Source organism: Scleropages formosus, chromosome 3 (assembly GCF_900964775.1).
Source record: "Scleropages formosus chromosome 3, fSclFor1.1, whole genome shotgun sequence".
Lineage (NCBI taxonomy): Eukaryota > Metazoa > Chordata > Actinopteri > Osteoglossiformes > Osteoglossidae > Scleropages > Scleropages formosus.
This window is the reverse complement of record NC_041808.1, coordinates 6310663-6327929: the sequence shown is the minus strand read 5'-3', so window position 1 is coordinate 6327929 and position 17267 is coordinate 6310663. Positions and strand designations below refer to the sequence as shown.

At 48.4% G+C, this 17267-nt stretch overlaps 1 protein-coding gene across 1 annotated transcript in view; it reads right to left on the bottom strand.

Annotated features, from left to right (window-relative positions):
* Positions 1-7950: 7950 nt before the first annotated feature.
* Positions 7951-17267, bottom strand: part of nrg3b (neuregulin 3b) — a 90695-nt gene continuing 81378 nt past the window's right edge. The window contains exons 7-10 of the mRNA XM_018762571.2: positions 15175-15296; positions 13915-14079; positions 11538-11761; positions 7951-7973 (exon numbers count right to left, since the gene is read on the bottom strand). Coding sequence (XP_018618087.2) covers positions 7951-7973; positions 11538-11761; positions 13915-14079; positions 15175-15296 — 534 coding nt within the window. The remainder of the gene's footprint in view (positions 7974-11537; positions 11762-13914; positions 14080-15174; positions 15297-17267) is intronic.

Genomic DNA, 17267 nt, shown 5'->3' with positions numbered 1-17267 from the left:
TCTTGAAGAACCACACAGAACAGGCGCCGGTCCCGTGTGAGAAGAAGCTGGGACGAAACTCAACCTAATAGAGGAGAAACCTTGTGGACAGTCTTGTATATAATGGCATCTGGCTTTGTACGCAGATTGTTAATGTGTGTGTGTGTGTGTGTTTGTGCATCATTCACAACAGTAAGCACTGAGTGCTGAATCACCACTGAGAGGGACTCAAACTCACACCATATGTGCGGACGGGCAGCGACCGAGGTGCCGGTGAGCTGCCGGAGCTGAGAAGCCCAACAATGGGAGGGACGCCAAGGGAATAAATTCCGGAGGAAGCGAAAAAGTCCAGAGCGGGAGACGAATCGTGGATCTGGGGAGGGGAACGAGCCCATTTCAGTGTCCGCTGACATATTGTCACACACTTCCTCATGCACTCATGATGAATATTAATAAAGCGACCGGTCTTCTCGAAAGCAGCACAGCACCCCCAAAGGCTGCCTTGTCTCTGGGTGACAGCTGCACGTTTCGGGTCGGCAGGGTTAGACACCATGATTTCTGAGAGAAAAATCACGACGGGTTGAACTTTGGTCACATGATCGCGATGAGGCTTTCTGATTGGTCCGGAGGCACTGAACGAGCAAGGAAGAGCACTTTGAACCCAGTACTGATCAGCAGGGTGGGACACTGAGGACTCAGTGGACCCAGTTCTGACGCAACAAGCAGGTTGAACCAGTGCACCGGTTGCGGTCAACCCCAACCAGCAGTACGAACCGTACAGAGCACATGTGTCTGAAAACAAAATAAATATTAACATACAGCGACGAGCTTCTGTACTTTCATTCCAGAATAATAACCACGTCTCTTTAATAATCAGTCTCATTTTCCCCCCGACTTAACCTTACAAATGCAAGAAAGACGTTTCAAATTGTAAATCATGCCGTTTATGCAGAGCTTAAAGTGATTTATGGTCACTTCGGCGCAGGGATTTAGAAATTATGGCTCATGAATCAAGAGCCGCATTTGCATGGGAGCGGCCCGCCGCCCTCCGCCGGGGAGGGTGCCCCCGAGATTCATGAGCGCTCTTCGCACCGCAGCTGTCGCTGGGGGGTAATCTGGCACCGGAGGTGGAGGGGGTTTCTTACGGCTCCCTGCTGGCTGTGCCCGGGGGTGTTGCTCATTGGAGCCGGTAAAAAACGTGTCATACCCTCTCATTCGAGGGTACCCCCTACCCTGGAGCCACCACAGTCCCACGCTCTGTGGTCCCCTCCTGCTGTGGTACCGCACCTTCCCAGGATCGAACCCGTGGTGTTTTCCTTTTTCGGCAGCTAACGCACCTTCCAGCATTCAGTGGTTCTAACTATATATGCATGTATGACCTTCAGCCTATCAATATGGATCAGCATACATAGGGGCAGCTGGTAGTGTAGTGGTCAGCGGTACTGCCTTTGGACCCAAAGACTGCTGGTTTGAACCTCACCTCCCTCGAGCAAGGTATTTACTCTAAATTACACCACTTAAAATGACCCAGCTGTATAACTAAGTAAATAACTCTTGGTAGATCAACAGTGTAAGCTGCTTTGGAGAAAAGCATCAGCTAAATATGTAAATGTGTCCCACTTGTGGGAAATGACAATGCCTGGGTCATCTTTGCCAACACCATGGGCCACGGAATAGACTAGAATATGAGAATATACTCATCTCCTGTTACTTACTCTCCCAATACCAGTTTTTCCTGTATCCAGTCAGAGGTTATTAATACCACTTATCATTAATCTGTTCTAATGGTCATTTATCCGGTCTGCAACATCCAGTCCGGGCCTGAGACCTTCAGTCCAGCATGACGAACTGAGAGTGCGTTTGAAAACTGCACCATGCAGCTATATGAGAGAGACCATGAGACGCAGTGCATTATGGGAACAGTGTACCCACGCTCTCGCTTGCACACTCACGCGTTTGTTTTTGCGAACTTACTTTTACATTACTGTGATTTAATTTTCTAATTGTTCATTTATTTAGATCTGACATTCAGCCTTCATCTTACTCAAGTCAGTTCAGGCACATTATCATGGTAACTTTAAGATATTATTATTTAATAAAGAAATAAGTAAATAAATATATATATATATATATGAATTCTTGAATTCTTCATGAACTTCTGCCAGTAGCTCACTGTTATGCTATTAACCCAGACTATGCAGTCTAAGGGGGATCCTGACATCATCGTCATCTGCAGCTGTGACAACGCCAAGCAGGAAATATAGTACCTGTAAAATAATAAATATTTGACTCATTTTGATTTATTTAGTAAGTATAAGAAAAAAATGTTAAAAAATATAATGATACAGAAAAAGATTTGGTGTTCTTACCCCTGTTCCAAATGCAGACTTTAAAAAATCCCAAAGATGTCGAATGGTGAGGAAGGTTTTCATGTATAAACCCATGTTCGCTAATACAAATGCACTTGCAATTAAAATAAAACTTTATGGACACGCAAGCAACTGAAAAACACAGAGGGGATGGATTGAATTCCCGTTTAATTGTTATTTTCTGCGAACAAACTGTTAAAACATTATTAGGAAAAATTTTTAGGCAGTTGAATGTGTTTCATTACTTCTTCTCTGGGATATTAGGTATCATTTCAGATTATCCTGGGTATGGAATAAATGGAAATTTTTCTCTATAAAAAAAAATGGAAGAAGCAATTTCATTACCCAGCTTTTCAATATTCGGTTGGTTTTCAGGAAGAAATCTGGTCTGGGTATCAGGGGATCAGAGTATGAGACCGTGCCGGGGAGAGGAGCATTAGCGTTACCCTCCGTATTTTCAGAAGCATCATATTGTAGAACCTATGCGATCAGTAGCAGGAACCTGAAACCTGAATACATTTAAATTAAAGTTCCAGGACCACGTGCCACTTCTCCTTCGCTTCCGACAGCGGGACCCTCCCCAGAGGAGGCATCTCTCCGAGAGGCAGGCCTGTCTTCTCACAGCCTCGGCGTAACTTAGATTTTCCCCTCGAACTGTGTTTTTGGAGCTGCTGTCAAGCTCTTTATACTGAATTTGCCATGATCACTTCAGCGGCCTCCAGACTTTCAAAGCTCTTATTCTGCTACCGCGGTAAATCTGCTGACTCGCATCACGATGAGGAGCTGAATTAGTCGCTCCTTTTTCTGGAGAGGCAGACGAGCGGATGATTTAAGTCATCCTCGGTGCTATCGAGACGAGTCGCTCCGAGTCGGGAGCGCAGAGTCGCTGTTGCCATGGAAACGTCCGGCGCTCGCCTCTCACGCGGTATTTACGAAGGTCTCTGCAATCGGCACCTGGAAATGTGCGTGTGCGTGCGTGTGAGTCCCACATAATCTAAATGCAAACCGCTGATCCTAAAACACTCCAGCGTGACACAATCACTTCGTCCATCCGTCATCATTTGGGCTCCGCTTCGGGTCTCCACCCTGACGAAGCTGGCATGTGGCAGAAGATTTTTGTGTTTCGAATGCATCTCACGCTCACAGTGGTGACCAAATGATGCCGCAGAGGTTGAACTGGTTTCGGCGCTCTGGGTACCGAACACAGCGGTCACGCTCTCGACCAGACTGAATGGCAACGTGAGACTCGCTGCGCCGAACGCACCGAACTCGCTCACGCAACTGAACGAACCGCCGACAGCAGCAGGCGGCGTAGAGGTTAAAGATTTAAAATGTTTAAGGGTTTAAATCCCACCTTCGGCTGTAGAACCCTCGATCAAGGCACTTACCCTAAATTAATACAGAAAAATTAAGCAGCTGTATAAATGGGTCAACCGCTGTAAATAGTCCAGGGTACAAATCTCAGAGTGCAAGTCCACTTTTCCTATGGGAGGCGCCCGATAAACGATGGCAAAACGCGAACGTGAGCTGCGGCCGGAGAAAATAAAGAAAGATGAAATGCGTAGTTTTTCCATGACTTAAAAGGCTGAGAAGCGGTGTTGGTGGTGAAAGAGGCAATTTCAGCAGTTTGGGTTCTGTGTAATGAGGCCACTTAGTTTATTTTCCCAAAACAGAAACAGCAGCTGTCTAGAAGAGCACATTTTAACAAGACACTCACAAGCACAATTTCCAGGTATATTTATATGCGTCTATATCCGAAACGCAGCAATAAGATGATACTTGAGGAGGAACCTACATTCTTGCTCGTCCTCTTGCCGAAAGACGGTCTGTGATTTAACGACACGTTTCTCCACGAGCCGGATCGATAAGCAAACTCAATAATTTACTCCAATTTTGACTTAATTGAGAGTTGAAGAGGAATCGATATTAAACCGAGAGATCTGTTACATCCAGGAGGAGGCAGCCGAGTTGTGCGAGGACCTCGCTTGTGAGCCGGCGTGGACCTCACAGGCTCTTTGTTTAGTTATTCACAAGTAAGTACTAAGGTAATTATTATTATTTAGCTGGCGCTTTTCTCCAAAGTAACACGCAATCATTTATTTATGCAGCAGAGTCATTTTTACCGGTCCAATTGTAGGGTTAGTACCTCGCTCGATAATACTAGAGCAGGGGATGGGATTTAAATCTACGTCCTTTGAGCAACAAGGCAGCACCTTTAACCACTTTGCCCCCTACTGCCATTAATATCTACTAGAGTAGGACAAGTCAGTCCATTGTGAGCGGGAGAGGAAGGAGTCCTAGCGGTGCAGACCCTCGTGGACCTCATGGAGAGGATTGCTGAACCTCCAGGTTAATGAAGACCGGCTGCTTCTGGGGACGGGAAGACTCGGGCTCTAACAAGAGGCAGCTGGATAGATCCGCCGAACTGTATTTCCGAATGAGCGAAGAGAAGTACTGTAGCGTCTCTCTTCTCGCCTCGTGTTCCGTAAGAAGGCTCCGAAGCCGGAGGACGCGCCGTTGTGAGGGAGGACATGTGCCAGCTGATGGACTCAGAGCCACAGCTACGTCTAAGCGTACAAACACATCTACGAATCATCCGAGGTGTTTCGTGAAAACCGTTTGTTTTTATTAGAGGTGGTGTTTAAATTTGTTTCCTATTTATTTTTTTCCTTTCTAGGTCTGATTTTTTAATCAATGTGTCTAGAAAACTGTACTGAGATACTTGCAGGTCAAGCGCCTGGAGCTGCAGCCTTTGGACCTGAGGTTGTGAGCTCGCATTTTACCTCCTGCGGTAGCCTTGACCAAGGTGCTTATCCAAAACCGGTATAGTAATTACCCAGCTGTGTGAATGGCTGTAAAAACCTTACCATGGTAAGCTGCTTTGTTGAAAAATGTCAGATGAATAAGTTGAGCATTGGGAGGTACAGATGATGCCTCTCTAGAAAAACTCTTCCTGTTTTTCTCTGGGGGGGATTTACCCCCCCCCAATATTCAACATCAGAGTTATTCAAGTGGTAAAGACAAATGGTCCTTCCCAAAAACTAAATCAAAACAAATGTGCCAACAAGCATCTGCTTTTTACTAGATCCATCTTAATACGACTCAATTACTTTGTCAAAACTTCTCATTAAATAAGTTTGATGGCCACTAATGAGCACTCTGCACCTTCGCGACGGCTCTTCTTTGTCTCTATTACGAATGAGCGGGACGGCAGACCTGCTGGAGGGCTTCGTGTAATCGCCAGAGGGGCTCGGAGCACCACGGGTCATCCGCCGCTGCGAGGGGACGCCTCGGCTGCTCAGAGTTGACCGTCTAATCGATGACCGGGATATTGATTATCGGGAAAGGTTCCATGATTGCATACGATTGATTGCCCAGTGACTTCTGTGTGCAAGTAGCATGTGGGCATCCAGTCTTTACACACACACTGCTCGTAATCTGTTTCTTGTGCGTTCCCGTTAAGGTCAAAGTGAAGCGTAACCCTTGACCCTTTGGATTGTCAATGAAGCTTCAGCTTCCGGATCAGTCGACGCACCAGTCATCGGTACTTTGGCAGCGAATTGCGGGTGATAGTTTAGCGTACTATGAGACCGGCTCGTGTGGCTGGTGAAGCTGGTCACATGTGACATTTGACCCAGGAGACCCTTCTGTCTCATTGTGATGTCAGAGGAGCACTATGCTGCCACCATACCGTGCACATGTCTTTCAGAGGCTATGAGTGTTACGGATCCCCACCTCTAATGATGCTTACTGTGTCTGTGGGATCCTGATCTCTTCACGTCTCCAGTGAAGAAGGCAGCGTTGTTCTGCGTGTGGGCGTGGGGTATTGTGACAGATGCGCTTCTCGAACAGGATGCTGTCGCTACACAATGCATTTTTTTTTTTGACGCATTGATTATGATTAGTTTACAAAGTACCGCTAGTTCTTGTAGAGTTGGTTTTAATTTGGTGCTTTCACACTGTTGGAAGATTCTAGAAGGCACCAAAACTTTTCTAAAAGCATCAGATCCTTAAAGATACCGGAATATCTGGTGCTTGGAACCCGGTGCCAAAATTGGCTAACTTCAAAAATGTGGATTATTTCTCTAAAAACTAACATAGAGTATAAACTAATGCCAAAAACATGTCTAATCCAACAAAAGCACATGCAAAAAACTGGCATAAAATGTATTGTATTAAAGCTGGAGTTGCAGCCCAGAAATGAGAACTATATGGAATAAGTATATAATTCTTAAATTATGGTATTTCTGTGTTTAGAGTGACTCTGGTTGCAACACTTCTGGGCTGGACAGTCACCAGATGGGTGTTGGTGTATGACCTTCTGAGGACTAATTGTGAGCTAAAAGGTGCGGATCCACAAAGTGTAATTTCTACAGGTAGGTGTGTGTGTGTGTGTGTGTGTATCGCGGTCGATGTTTCTACACAGGGTTACGGGTTCTGCTAGTTGACAAAACTCTTCTGCACACCACACTCGCCTTCTCCAGCTGAAATGAAGTGATATGCAAGAGGCTCTCCCATAAATAAAATTACATTTAGTATTTAAATGGAAGTTATCCTGCAAAAAAAACACAAGGCCTTCATATCTCTCCTTTCTATTACGGGCTTCGGTGTGTTCGGCTGTTAAACTGAACCCTTTGTCCACAGCGCTGTGCTTTTTTTTCCCCGCTCTCCTTCTTGCAGGGTGGAATGATTTAAAGAGGAAAAACGTAGGGAAGTGTATAACCTGCAATATATGTATGTCCTTTATTTTTTCTAATAGAAACATTAGACATTATTTTAGTTTGCCGTTCCCAGGCCATTTACAGCGTGGGTAATTCTTCCTGGAGCGATTCAGGGTAAGTACAGGTGCTCCTCAACTTACGACGGGTCGACTTGCGATTTTTCAACTTCACGATGGTGATAGACATTCAGTACAAATTGTACTTTGGGTGCCCCCCCCCCCAAGGCAAGCAATATGTGGAGCAATACTCTCCCACGATGCTGGGCAGCGACCCGCCTCTCCCGGTCTGTCATGCAGAGATTTGCATCAAATGCATTTTCAACTTACAACATTTTTTGGCTTCTGATAGGTTTCGTGAACCGTAACCCCATCCTAAAGCGGGGGACCACCTGTACCGTGTTCAGGGCTACTACAGCATGAGGTGAGATTCACAGCTCAACCTTCAAACCCCAAACCGGCAGTTCTAACCACCACTCCTCTACTTTCTACCCCTTTAACAAGTATTTGCTCACAGCAAAACAAAATCAATACCATAAACATTTTATAAAGTACAGCATTCATGTCAGTTTGTACTTCTACCACTTACTCCACAGGGCCGTTCTTCCTGCTGCTGTTTCAATACTCAAATTCCCACATTCCTTTTTTGGCCATCATTAGGGTCAAGCTATCATTGTACCAGAAGGTGTGTGTTTTCTTCCTATAATATAACAAATAACAGGTACAGTTACTACATAGGGGGTGCAGTGGCACAGTGGGTTGGACTGGGTCCTGCTCTCCGGTGGGTCTGGGGTTCAAGTCCCACTTGGGGTGCCTTGCAATGGACTGGCGTCCCATCCTGGGTGTGTCCGCTCCCCCTCCAGCCTTATGCCCTGTGTTGCCGTGTTAGGCTCTGGCTCCCTGTGACCCTGTATGGGACAAGTGGTTCAAATAATGTGTGGGTTAATACATAGTACTAACCAGAAGTGTCCCCACAATTTACCGCAATGTACACAGAAGTCACTACATTCTGTATAAATGTTTTTCCCATGAAATCATGCCCATTTGTATATAGGGTGTGAGTGACACAGAGAGTGTGTGTTCCACTGATATATGAATGAGTGACCCATTGTAAGTAGTGTCTCTAGCAGTGTAAGTCACCATGGTGAATAAGGTGTGTGGGCTGATAACACTACATACAGTTCATTGGAAGTTGCTTTGGAGAAAAGCATCTGCTAAATAAATAAATGTAAAGGTTTAGTAACTACTTCATCACCCTCTTAGTTGCTCTGGACAAAGAAGCTAACTAATAATGGTTGAGGAAGGCTACTGTGCAATGGACTGGTGTCCCACACAGGGTGTTGGCACCCAAGTGATTCGAGGGCAGGCTCCAGAGTTCGTGTGAATGAATTCACACTGAAAGTTACTGTGGTGTTGTACCTTAGTGTGCTACAGCCAGTGCAGTATCAGCAGTAGCTCTCTATCAAATGCCTCCTTCACAGAGACAAAACTTTGCTCCAAATCAGCTCACAACATTGAGGTACTTACAACCATTTACACAGCTGGGTAACACTGGTGGAGCAATTCAGGGTTAGTACATTGCTCAAGGGTTCCACACCCACAACTGGGGCTCAAACCTGCAGCCTTGGGGTCCAAAGGCAGCACCTCTAACCACTACACTACCAGCTGCCCCTGTCCTGGGCTCAAATGTAATCTCAGTAGCTCCTGTTCTCCTCCTGCAAAAGGTCCTGTTCATATTATTATTCTACTAGTATTTGTCACATATATATTTGTCTCTAATAATTGGTCTAACTGAAGTATATTATTATTATTATTAGCAGTATTATTCTAGTAAGTATTGCAAGGGAGGTGGCATGGGGGTGTGGTAGGTTGGACTAGGTCCTGCTCTCCGGTGGGTCTAGGGTTCAAGTCCTGCTTGAGGTCCCTTGTGATGGACTGGTGTCCCGTCATGGGTGTGTCCCCTCCTCCATTAGCCTTACGCCATGTGTTGCCGGGTTAGGCTCCAGCTCCCTGTGGCCCTGTATGGGACAAGTGGTTCAGACAGCGTGTGTGTGTGTGTTGCATGGGTCACAGGCACATTTTGTTTAATAAATTGGTCTAATAGATGAAAGTATTCTTATATTGTTAGTATTATTCTATTACTATATGGGTCACAGGCACATTTTAACAGTCTAATAGATTAAAGTATTAGTACTGCATGGGGTCACATGCGCACACACACACACACTTTCTGACCTGCTTGTCCCGTGGGGAACCGGAGCCCAACCCGGCAACACAGGGCGTAGGGCTGGAGGGGACACACCCAGGACAGGACACCAGTCCATCACAAGGCACCCCAAGCGGGACTCGAACCCCAGACCCACCGGAGAGCAGGACCCGGTCCAACCCACCGCACCACCGGGCCCCCCTCACATGCACATATTCTTTGTGCTAATCGGTCTAATAGATGGAAACATACAAACACCGCCCCGCACAGTAACTGTAAGACTGACAGCACAATGCGGTTTTCCCGACCCCACATTTCACACGATTCGATGAGTCTGACGTCAAGGCGGAGCTCTGGCCGCGCACAAAGGCGAACGTAGAAATGTTTGTTCTTTTGCCGCAGTTTTGCTGTCTGCTGCACTCCTTTGTTCACCTGACCGCTTCCGCCGCCGTCTTCGGTCGAGCCGCAGAACAGAGAGCGATCGCTGGTGTTTAAAGAAGGCCTCAAAAGGGGGCCGAGAGAAAAGGCGCTCCGGCGTCTGCCCTAATTGAGACCCCGGGGAGACTCGTCCGCTCGCGTCGTTAGCGCGAAGCTCACGGCTGACGGGGCCTCGCTCCTCCCCGGAGCCCACGGCGGCGCGCCCGCACGCTCCGCAGCCTCTCGCGTGTCATCTGGCCTCGGAGGCCTAGTCCTCTTAATTGGGAGAAATATGTATGGGCCTCTCCGTAGCCGAGCTCCCCTCCCAGTGGCCGGACACGGGGCGTAATTATTCATAACTCGATTTACTGGAAGGGCGTGCGAAAATAAAATCTCTTTTGTAACGGAAAAGCGCTGGAACGTCGCTGCCTTAAACATGCGTTCGGAAGCTGTCTCATTTGTTTTGGTCATATTTGCATGGCGCTAACGCCTCTGCTGCCCTCCCTTCGCCAACTGCCCACCGGAACTCCAGCTTCTGGCTATTGATGCCTCTGGGATCTGGCTCCAACCTTCCGGCAACCTCTCTCGAACCACACGCAACCCGTCCGGTCTTATAGCCCCCTCGCCTACTGGCTGCGGATCTCGGCAACTAACCGCGTCCGCACAGTCTTACTCCTTTCCCGCCCTTTGAGGACACGGTTAACGCACCTCGTCACGCAGCGTTCCACCACCGAAAGGTTTTCCTGCTCGCAGCGTAGTGCGTTCGTACACAGTTTCCGTACATCCCAGTAAAGCTCTTCACTTATGGTCCTTCACAGACGGTACTCATCACCACGGATGACGGTATCCGTGCCTTTGTTAGGGTAATTTTGTCGGGGTTAGTCGAGAATGTCAAGTGAAGTCATCGTCGTGGTTCGCTGCGCCGTATGAAGTGAGGCTCTACGAACGCCTCGCATTTATTCTCGATGTTCTGCTGTTTATAACCTGTTTTACTATAAACCACTTATTGATCCTGTTTGCTCTTAACCTTTAAGTCACTCTGAAGAAACACGTTACGGTAATTATGGTTAAATTACTACATGTAAAGAGCCAATATCGAACACTTCTCGCTGCTTCAAAGGCTGAACCCCATTGGCTGCTCTACCTGTCAATCAGAGGTCTGTTACAGCCCTGCCTACAAGTACGGAGCCACGCCCACTCGCCCAGTAGAGTCTACACTAGAGTCAAGATCCACTTATAGTCCACAAATATAAGAAAGCGAATACATAAAAAGCAGAACTTTCCCGTATTCTTCATCTTTATTTTGTAACAATTAAAAACACCATGGAGATGACAGACTATTTGGTTTTCTTCCTAAGTAGAAGCTCCTTTAAATAAATACATATAAATTATTCATAATTATTTTAATAAGATCTCCAACCTAAACCTCTTTTCATCTGTTAATATTTCCACTCTTTGTTCACATATTTATTTTTTCAAAGATTCATAATGTTGCTGACGTAAGCTCTGCTTTTCCTCCACCGAAGTTCGCAGTCAAGTTTGAAATCCTTCATGTCATCTGTGATTGGTCCAAATCCCGAGGGCGGCCACACCCCCCGCTTGCGGTTTCACTGACTAAGGTGGGCGGAGTCTCTATGTGGGGCCGCCCCCACTGCAGTAACCAATGGGGAACATTCCATCTCCTTGGTTGCCCGGGCAGAGTGACCGCAAGCATCCGGCTTCCTGCGGCTCTGGACGCGGCCCCTGAAACATTCTCCGGGTTCCTCCCCAATCAGCACCCCCTGCTGTCCACCCCGTGTCAAAGCAAAAGAGGAGGGGCTTGAAAGATAGGGACGGCCCCTTGACTCACTGTATGGCACTGAACAACAGTTGCCTCCATCCAGGCCGGCTGCGGGCTCACAAGTCTCACTGTGTCCCTGGACAGAGGGAATTATGGGAATGGAGTAGTTGCGGAATAATGGCAAGGAGGCAGCGCCTTCCGGGTCACTGCCCACCACCGTAGCGGAGGCAGGAACTTGCATATTTAATGAGATGTCCTCCATATGGTCTCTGGCTTCCATCAGAGAAGAACATCTGCAAGAAGAAGGAGAGTCAGAGAAGGGATTTCTACAGATGTCTCCTTACATACAGCAACTCTAAACGTTAATAGTAATAATAGTCTTGTTAGTAATACCGGTTTCCAGAAAATACCGGAACGTTGGCTCTTGCTAAGATTTTTCAAGAACAGAAAAATTTTACTTTTCATTTCGTTTTCCACTACTTCTGTATGACGCAGTGAATGTGCCCTGTATTTATGCCGAGCTGGAACACGAAACCAAACAGAACACGAGCGCGGGGCCACCTTAATTCAACTCCCTTCCCCAGTGTTTACAGCTCGTGTCTGGTGTTCCCGAGGGCCGGCGATCAATAACAAGTTAGGAACGCTACATATTTGTGGGACGAATCGGTGGACAATCGACATCAAAAAGGACTTTCGGAAAGCAAAGTATTTTTTTAATTGGTTTTAAGCGCAGCACAGGGTCCAGATACCCGATAGATAGAGAAAATAGATGTACGTCCACATACGTAGAGTGAGGGCTCAGGGTCAAAAGGTAACAATACACCAAACTTATGATCACGAAGCCCTTCATAACAACTTCTTCCGGAAGGGTGTCCACATATTCTAATTCCAATTGATTAGGATCGTCGTGTAGATCACATGTCGGTTTTTCAAGTGCTAGAAATGATATTTCTTTTACATATTTTTATTTTCGGTCATTTTAAGTGAGTTGTAATTCTAATGTTTAAATAGCTGTAATTTTATAATACAGTTGCAATTTTTATGGCGTCAAACCTGCAAATAAAACAATCATGTTCGTCACCCTTTTTTTTTTTTTTTTTTTTGATCGTGACCTGGAAGCGAGAAACCGAAACGAGTTACGAACAGACTTTGTAACTGAGGAGTCACTTAAGGGGGGCGGTGGTCCGGTGACGCAGTGGGTTGGCCTGGGGTTTGAGTCCCACTTGGGTTGCCTTGCGACAGACTGGCATCCCGTCCTGGGTGTGTCCCCTCCCCCTCCAGCCTTGCGCCCTGTGTTGCCAGGTTAGGCTCCGGCTCCCCGTGACCCCGAATGGGACAAGCGGTTTCAGGTGTGTGTGTGTGTGTGTGTGAGAGTCACTTAAGCGTTTGCTGGGGGAGCCAATTTAATTCAGTCCTCTATTCGACGCACGTCGGCTTTACGTTCCTCTTCCCCGCAACGGCACAGAAACTGGGCCAGATGAACTCATTGTCTTTGAGTAATTATTCATAACCCCCAATACGAGCCAAGCCCCTCCCTCCCTCGCCGCGCGCGTCTTCGGCTGAGGCTGTGAGACCCGGCCAAGCCGTAGCACGGTTTCGAACCACCGCTGCGCGCGTTGAAGAGCTACAGCAGGGGCGCCGCGAGGAAAAGCTTCTCCGATCTGACGGCAACGTTCCCGTCACCGGAGACCAGCTCATCAGACGTAGCTGCTGACGTACACAGGATCGCTTTTTTGTTTTACGTTATAATTATATATCAAGTTGGCTGATGCTTCTTGCCAAAGGGGCTTAGAATTATTTACCCATTCATACAGCTGGGTAATTTAAAGGTGGGATTTGAACCTGCAACTTTCGGGTCCAAACGCAGCGGCTCTAATCACGATACCAGCGGCTGCCACCGATTTTTGTTTTTTGCTCAGGATGTGTAAAAAGCCTCCTGCTGTAGTACTTTTACAGCTTTGTCAGAAGCACAACATGAGCATCTCATAACGAACTGCACTGTACTGTATATAATAGCTGTGGGCCTCGGCATCCGGTGAACGAGTTCAGGTTCGACTCGCCAGGCCCGAACCTCCATCGCCGGGCTCTGCGGAGACGGTACCGCAGTATCGCCGCGCGGCCGCCGCCGTGGAAACGAGGAGGTGTCGATTGCTGACGGAGGATATAAATAGCAAACGGCGTTTCCGCGTCCAGGTTTCCTGTGACGGAGCGACGAGCCGTTCGGAAGGTCGACCGTTTGTCCCATTAGCGCCGTTCGTGTTTATAGAATCAGCACCATTAGAATATATGAATGCTGATATGCGAATACATGAATCTGAAATGTAGATCACTTTTAAATAAGACACACGGCGGTTGTTTGGCTTGTCCAGGTGATGTCTTTTTTTTCTCCCCCCCACGTAGTCATCATTTGTACTAGCCGTAGTGGTCGTGACCGTGTGTCGCTCACCCGCCTAAAGGCTCCGCCTCCCTCTCCGACTGCACCTCCTGCAGATGTTTGTAGGTGGGACCAGAGTCTCTGCAGCCAACGATGGGGTTCAGCCTCCCCTTGCGACCCGGCGGGGTCCTGCGAGGGGACGTTCGCCCGAGGGTGCTCCTGGTTCTCTGGGTGGGACTGCGGGAAGAGACGACCATCCTTGTCACCGACAGCGCCACCGTGTGGTCGGAATAGAAGAGACCGTGGATCTCGACCGACCGTTGGCCTTTTTCACCGATATCGACTGCAGGTTTCCCGTTAGTCGCTCGTTGTGCCCAGACTGTCGGTTTACTGTTCAGTATGAATTATTCAGTATGAGTCTGTAGATCAGAGACTGTTAAACTTGCGGTGTTTACAACTGAACCCTAGAAGGACCACCAGGTACCATGTTCACATCTTGTCACCAGTTTGATCTGCTGTAGAATATTTCTGCACGGAAGCTTTTCCCACTGTGATTCTGCCGACACCAACTCAGGGTCAAATGTAAGGTCACAATGAGCTTCACGCCCACGTCGCTGTGCCCTGTCTCCATGGCAACGGCTTTTCATTCAGCCTCGCGTAAACAAAGAGAACTGCTCCGCGGGAGCTTCAATGGATCCCAACGCATGGGGTTGCTTTACATGGTTGGTGCCGCAGCACCGGCAGACAAACCGTCAATCTAAACAAAAGCCGATGTTTAAGGTATAAAGTCCGACAGCGATGACTAATCGCCGAAACATGAGGCGAATGAGCGAAAGTTGTCTGGATGTGACGACTGGTGAGTGTCCCCATGGGCAGATGGTGTGTGCAGGGGCTCATCCAATCAGATTACAGACAGCTCCTCGCAGACTGAGCCCGACCTCCTCAGGGCTCTTTACTGCCCTCCTCTGGCCACCGACGCAAACACAACCGTGACTCCAGGTTTGGCAGGTGGCGGCTGAGCCCAAAGCCCAGTACAAACTGTGACAGACAGGGGGCGCTGCAGCTCTGGGGTCCAGTGGGATGGGGCCAGTAGAGAATGTGAGGACTGGGGGGTGTAGACACGGGACAAACCGAAGGGGGCGGAGCCACACAGGTTCCGAGGAGGACAAGGAGCGGGAACGGGCTGAGACCTGGTCCATGGTGGATGTTCCCTGGCACTTTGCCGGATACCCAGTAACCCTAACCCTACAATAATCGTGGTAAAGACTGTGCGATATAGAAATAACTGGACATCGCAGAATGGTGCAAAATGATGAAAAAGGGAAGTCTTACCTGTGGTACTTCCCAGGGGACGGGGTTTTGGGATGCAGGGGAGGGAAGCTGCCGCTAGGTGACATGCCTGGTTTGCGAACGCTGCCCCCTTGTGGAGGGGAAGACCCGTTGCCTTTGCCGCACTGTGGAGAGAAACAGCCGTGAGTTTCGCAGGCGGTCGGGAAACATCCCGGCGTTCCTCGGCTGGTTCGGACACGACCCGCTCACGGCGTCCGGGCTGCTGTGGCCTACGCGTGCCACCGAAGGGGCCTGTGACCCTGGGACCGAGGGCCACATGGGATCACTCTCTGTGCGAAACGGCGATCTTGATATCGCACACTTTATTAAAGTCTGAGAGTAGAATCCATTTTCAGGTCTCCATGACGACAGAGGACGGTTTCACAGTCTACCTGGGAGAATGGGGCCATTGTGTCGCTAATTGAACGCTCACACGGCCGTATTGAACTCGTTATGCGCCATATGCACGGTGATTCAGCGGGATCAATGATTCACAGCAGGAAGGAGCTGTTGGGCGAAACGGAGCCCAAGGGTTCGAGCTGCTTCTTCATTAAAATAATTGGGGGTCTAATCTGGACACAGATGGAATGTGTCATGTAAGGATTGTTGTCTCTCTCACACACACACACACACACACACACACACATCGCAGGCCCCAAGCAGACAGTTCTAAGTTATAAACCTCCAGCTGTGTAAAAAACGGTGGTGGGGCTGCTGGGTAGGCGAGTCCCGATCTCAGTACCAAGTCATTTTAATTAGACTTTGCATTTAAAGTGCGGATTAAACGAGACGCATTGCGCGTACATTCCCTGACGGCCGGACGGCGCTTCCACAGAAGTCAGGAATTAGTCTCAGACACGATTACATTAATGGATTCTTAAAGAATTTCTTTGATTTTTTTCTGTAAAAAAAGGACAATTATCATAATTCGCCCATCCAGTCTTTAAGCGATAATCAGAAATGAGGGACATGGAACCGTCTCCGCCGCGTGCCCTTGCTTGGAGTGTAGAGTCGGCCGTGGTCCCACAGGAGGCGGTAATCGGGAGGAACACGAGTACGAGGCGGACGGCGCCGAGCGGGACGCTCCTCCCGTGTTCCGGGACGTATGAGGACGGGCCGTGAAAGGCGTCCGCGGGTGGCTCGGACAGCAACGGGAAGGGAAGAGAAGGGACAGACGGGGACAGGTGTGGACCGGTATACAGGGGTATGGACAGGAGGGAGTGCCAGATCCAGCAGATCCAGGCCCCCTGTGTGGACTACAAGGCCTCGAAAGGACAGACGCGACCAGCGCGGAACCCGTGCCCTGGACCTGGGAGCCCCGGACCTCTTCCAGCTCCTGTCTGACCACCGAGCAGCAGGTTCTGCAGCAGACCGACTCTCGACCACACGGTGAGCTGGTCCTTGGAAATAAAAGGTGACAGTGACCCAGTCACACCTGGACACCTGTCTCCTTCCATTTATCCTTTTATCTGATGCTTTTCTCCAAAATTACATACAGCGTTAGGCTATTTACACCGATTTACCCCTTTATACAGCCGGGTAATTTTTTTCGGGTACCTTGCTAAAAGGCTTTACAGCATTAAGTCCAATATACTGTATCTCACCGTCCAGTTTATTGTACCTTATTGACCTGCAGTTTGATGGATCTCTTTAATCAGGTTACCGAAGCTCCTTAAACACTTTACTGTATCTCATCGTCCAGTCTACTGTATCTTATTGTCCCGCTTACCATACCTTGTCCCGTTTACTGCATCTCATCGTCTGGTTTACCATACCTAATTATGCAGTCTGCTATATATTATTGTCCAATTTACCGCATCTAATAATCCAGTGTGCTGTACTGTGCTTGGGTGGGGGACACCAGCGGGTTGGAGAAGAATCCCAGATGACCACCAGAACTTGGCTCAGACGGCCAGACGCTCGGTCAGTGCAGAACAGCCGGCGCTCCAGGAAATGAAAGCGAAATCTCAAAATCACAGAAGTGGCGCTGTGGGGTGGGGCTGCTGTTTACCGTGTTTCACTGTTGCTGATGAAGGCCATTAGTATCACCCCCCTGCTGACACAGACGCCGCTCTGACTTCGAGAAGCACACGGCT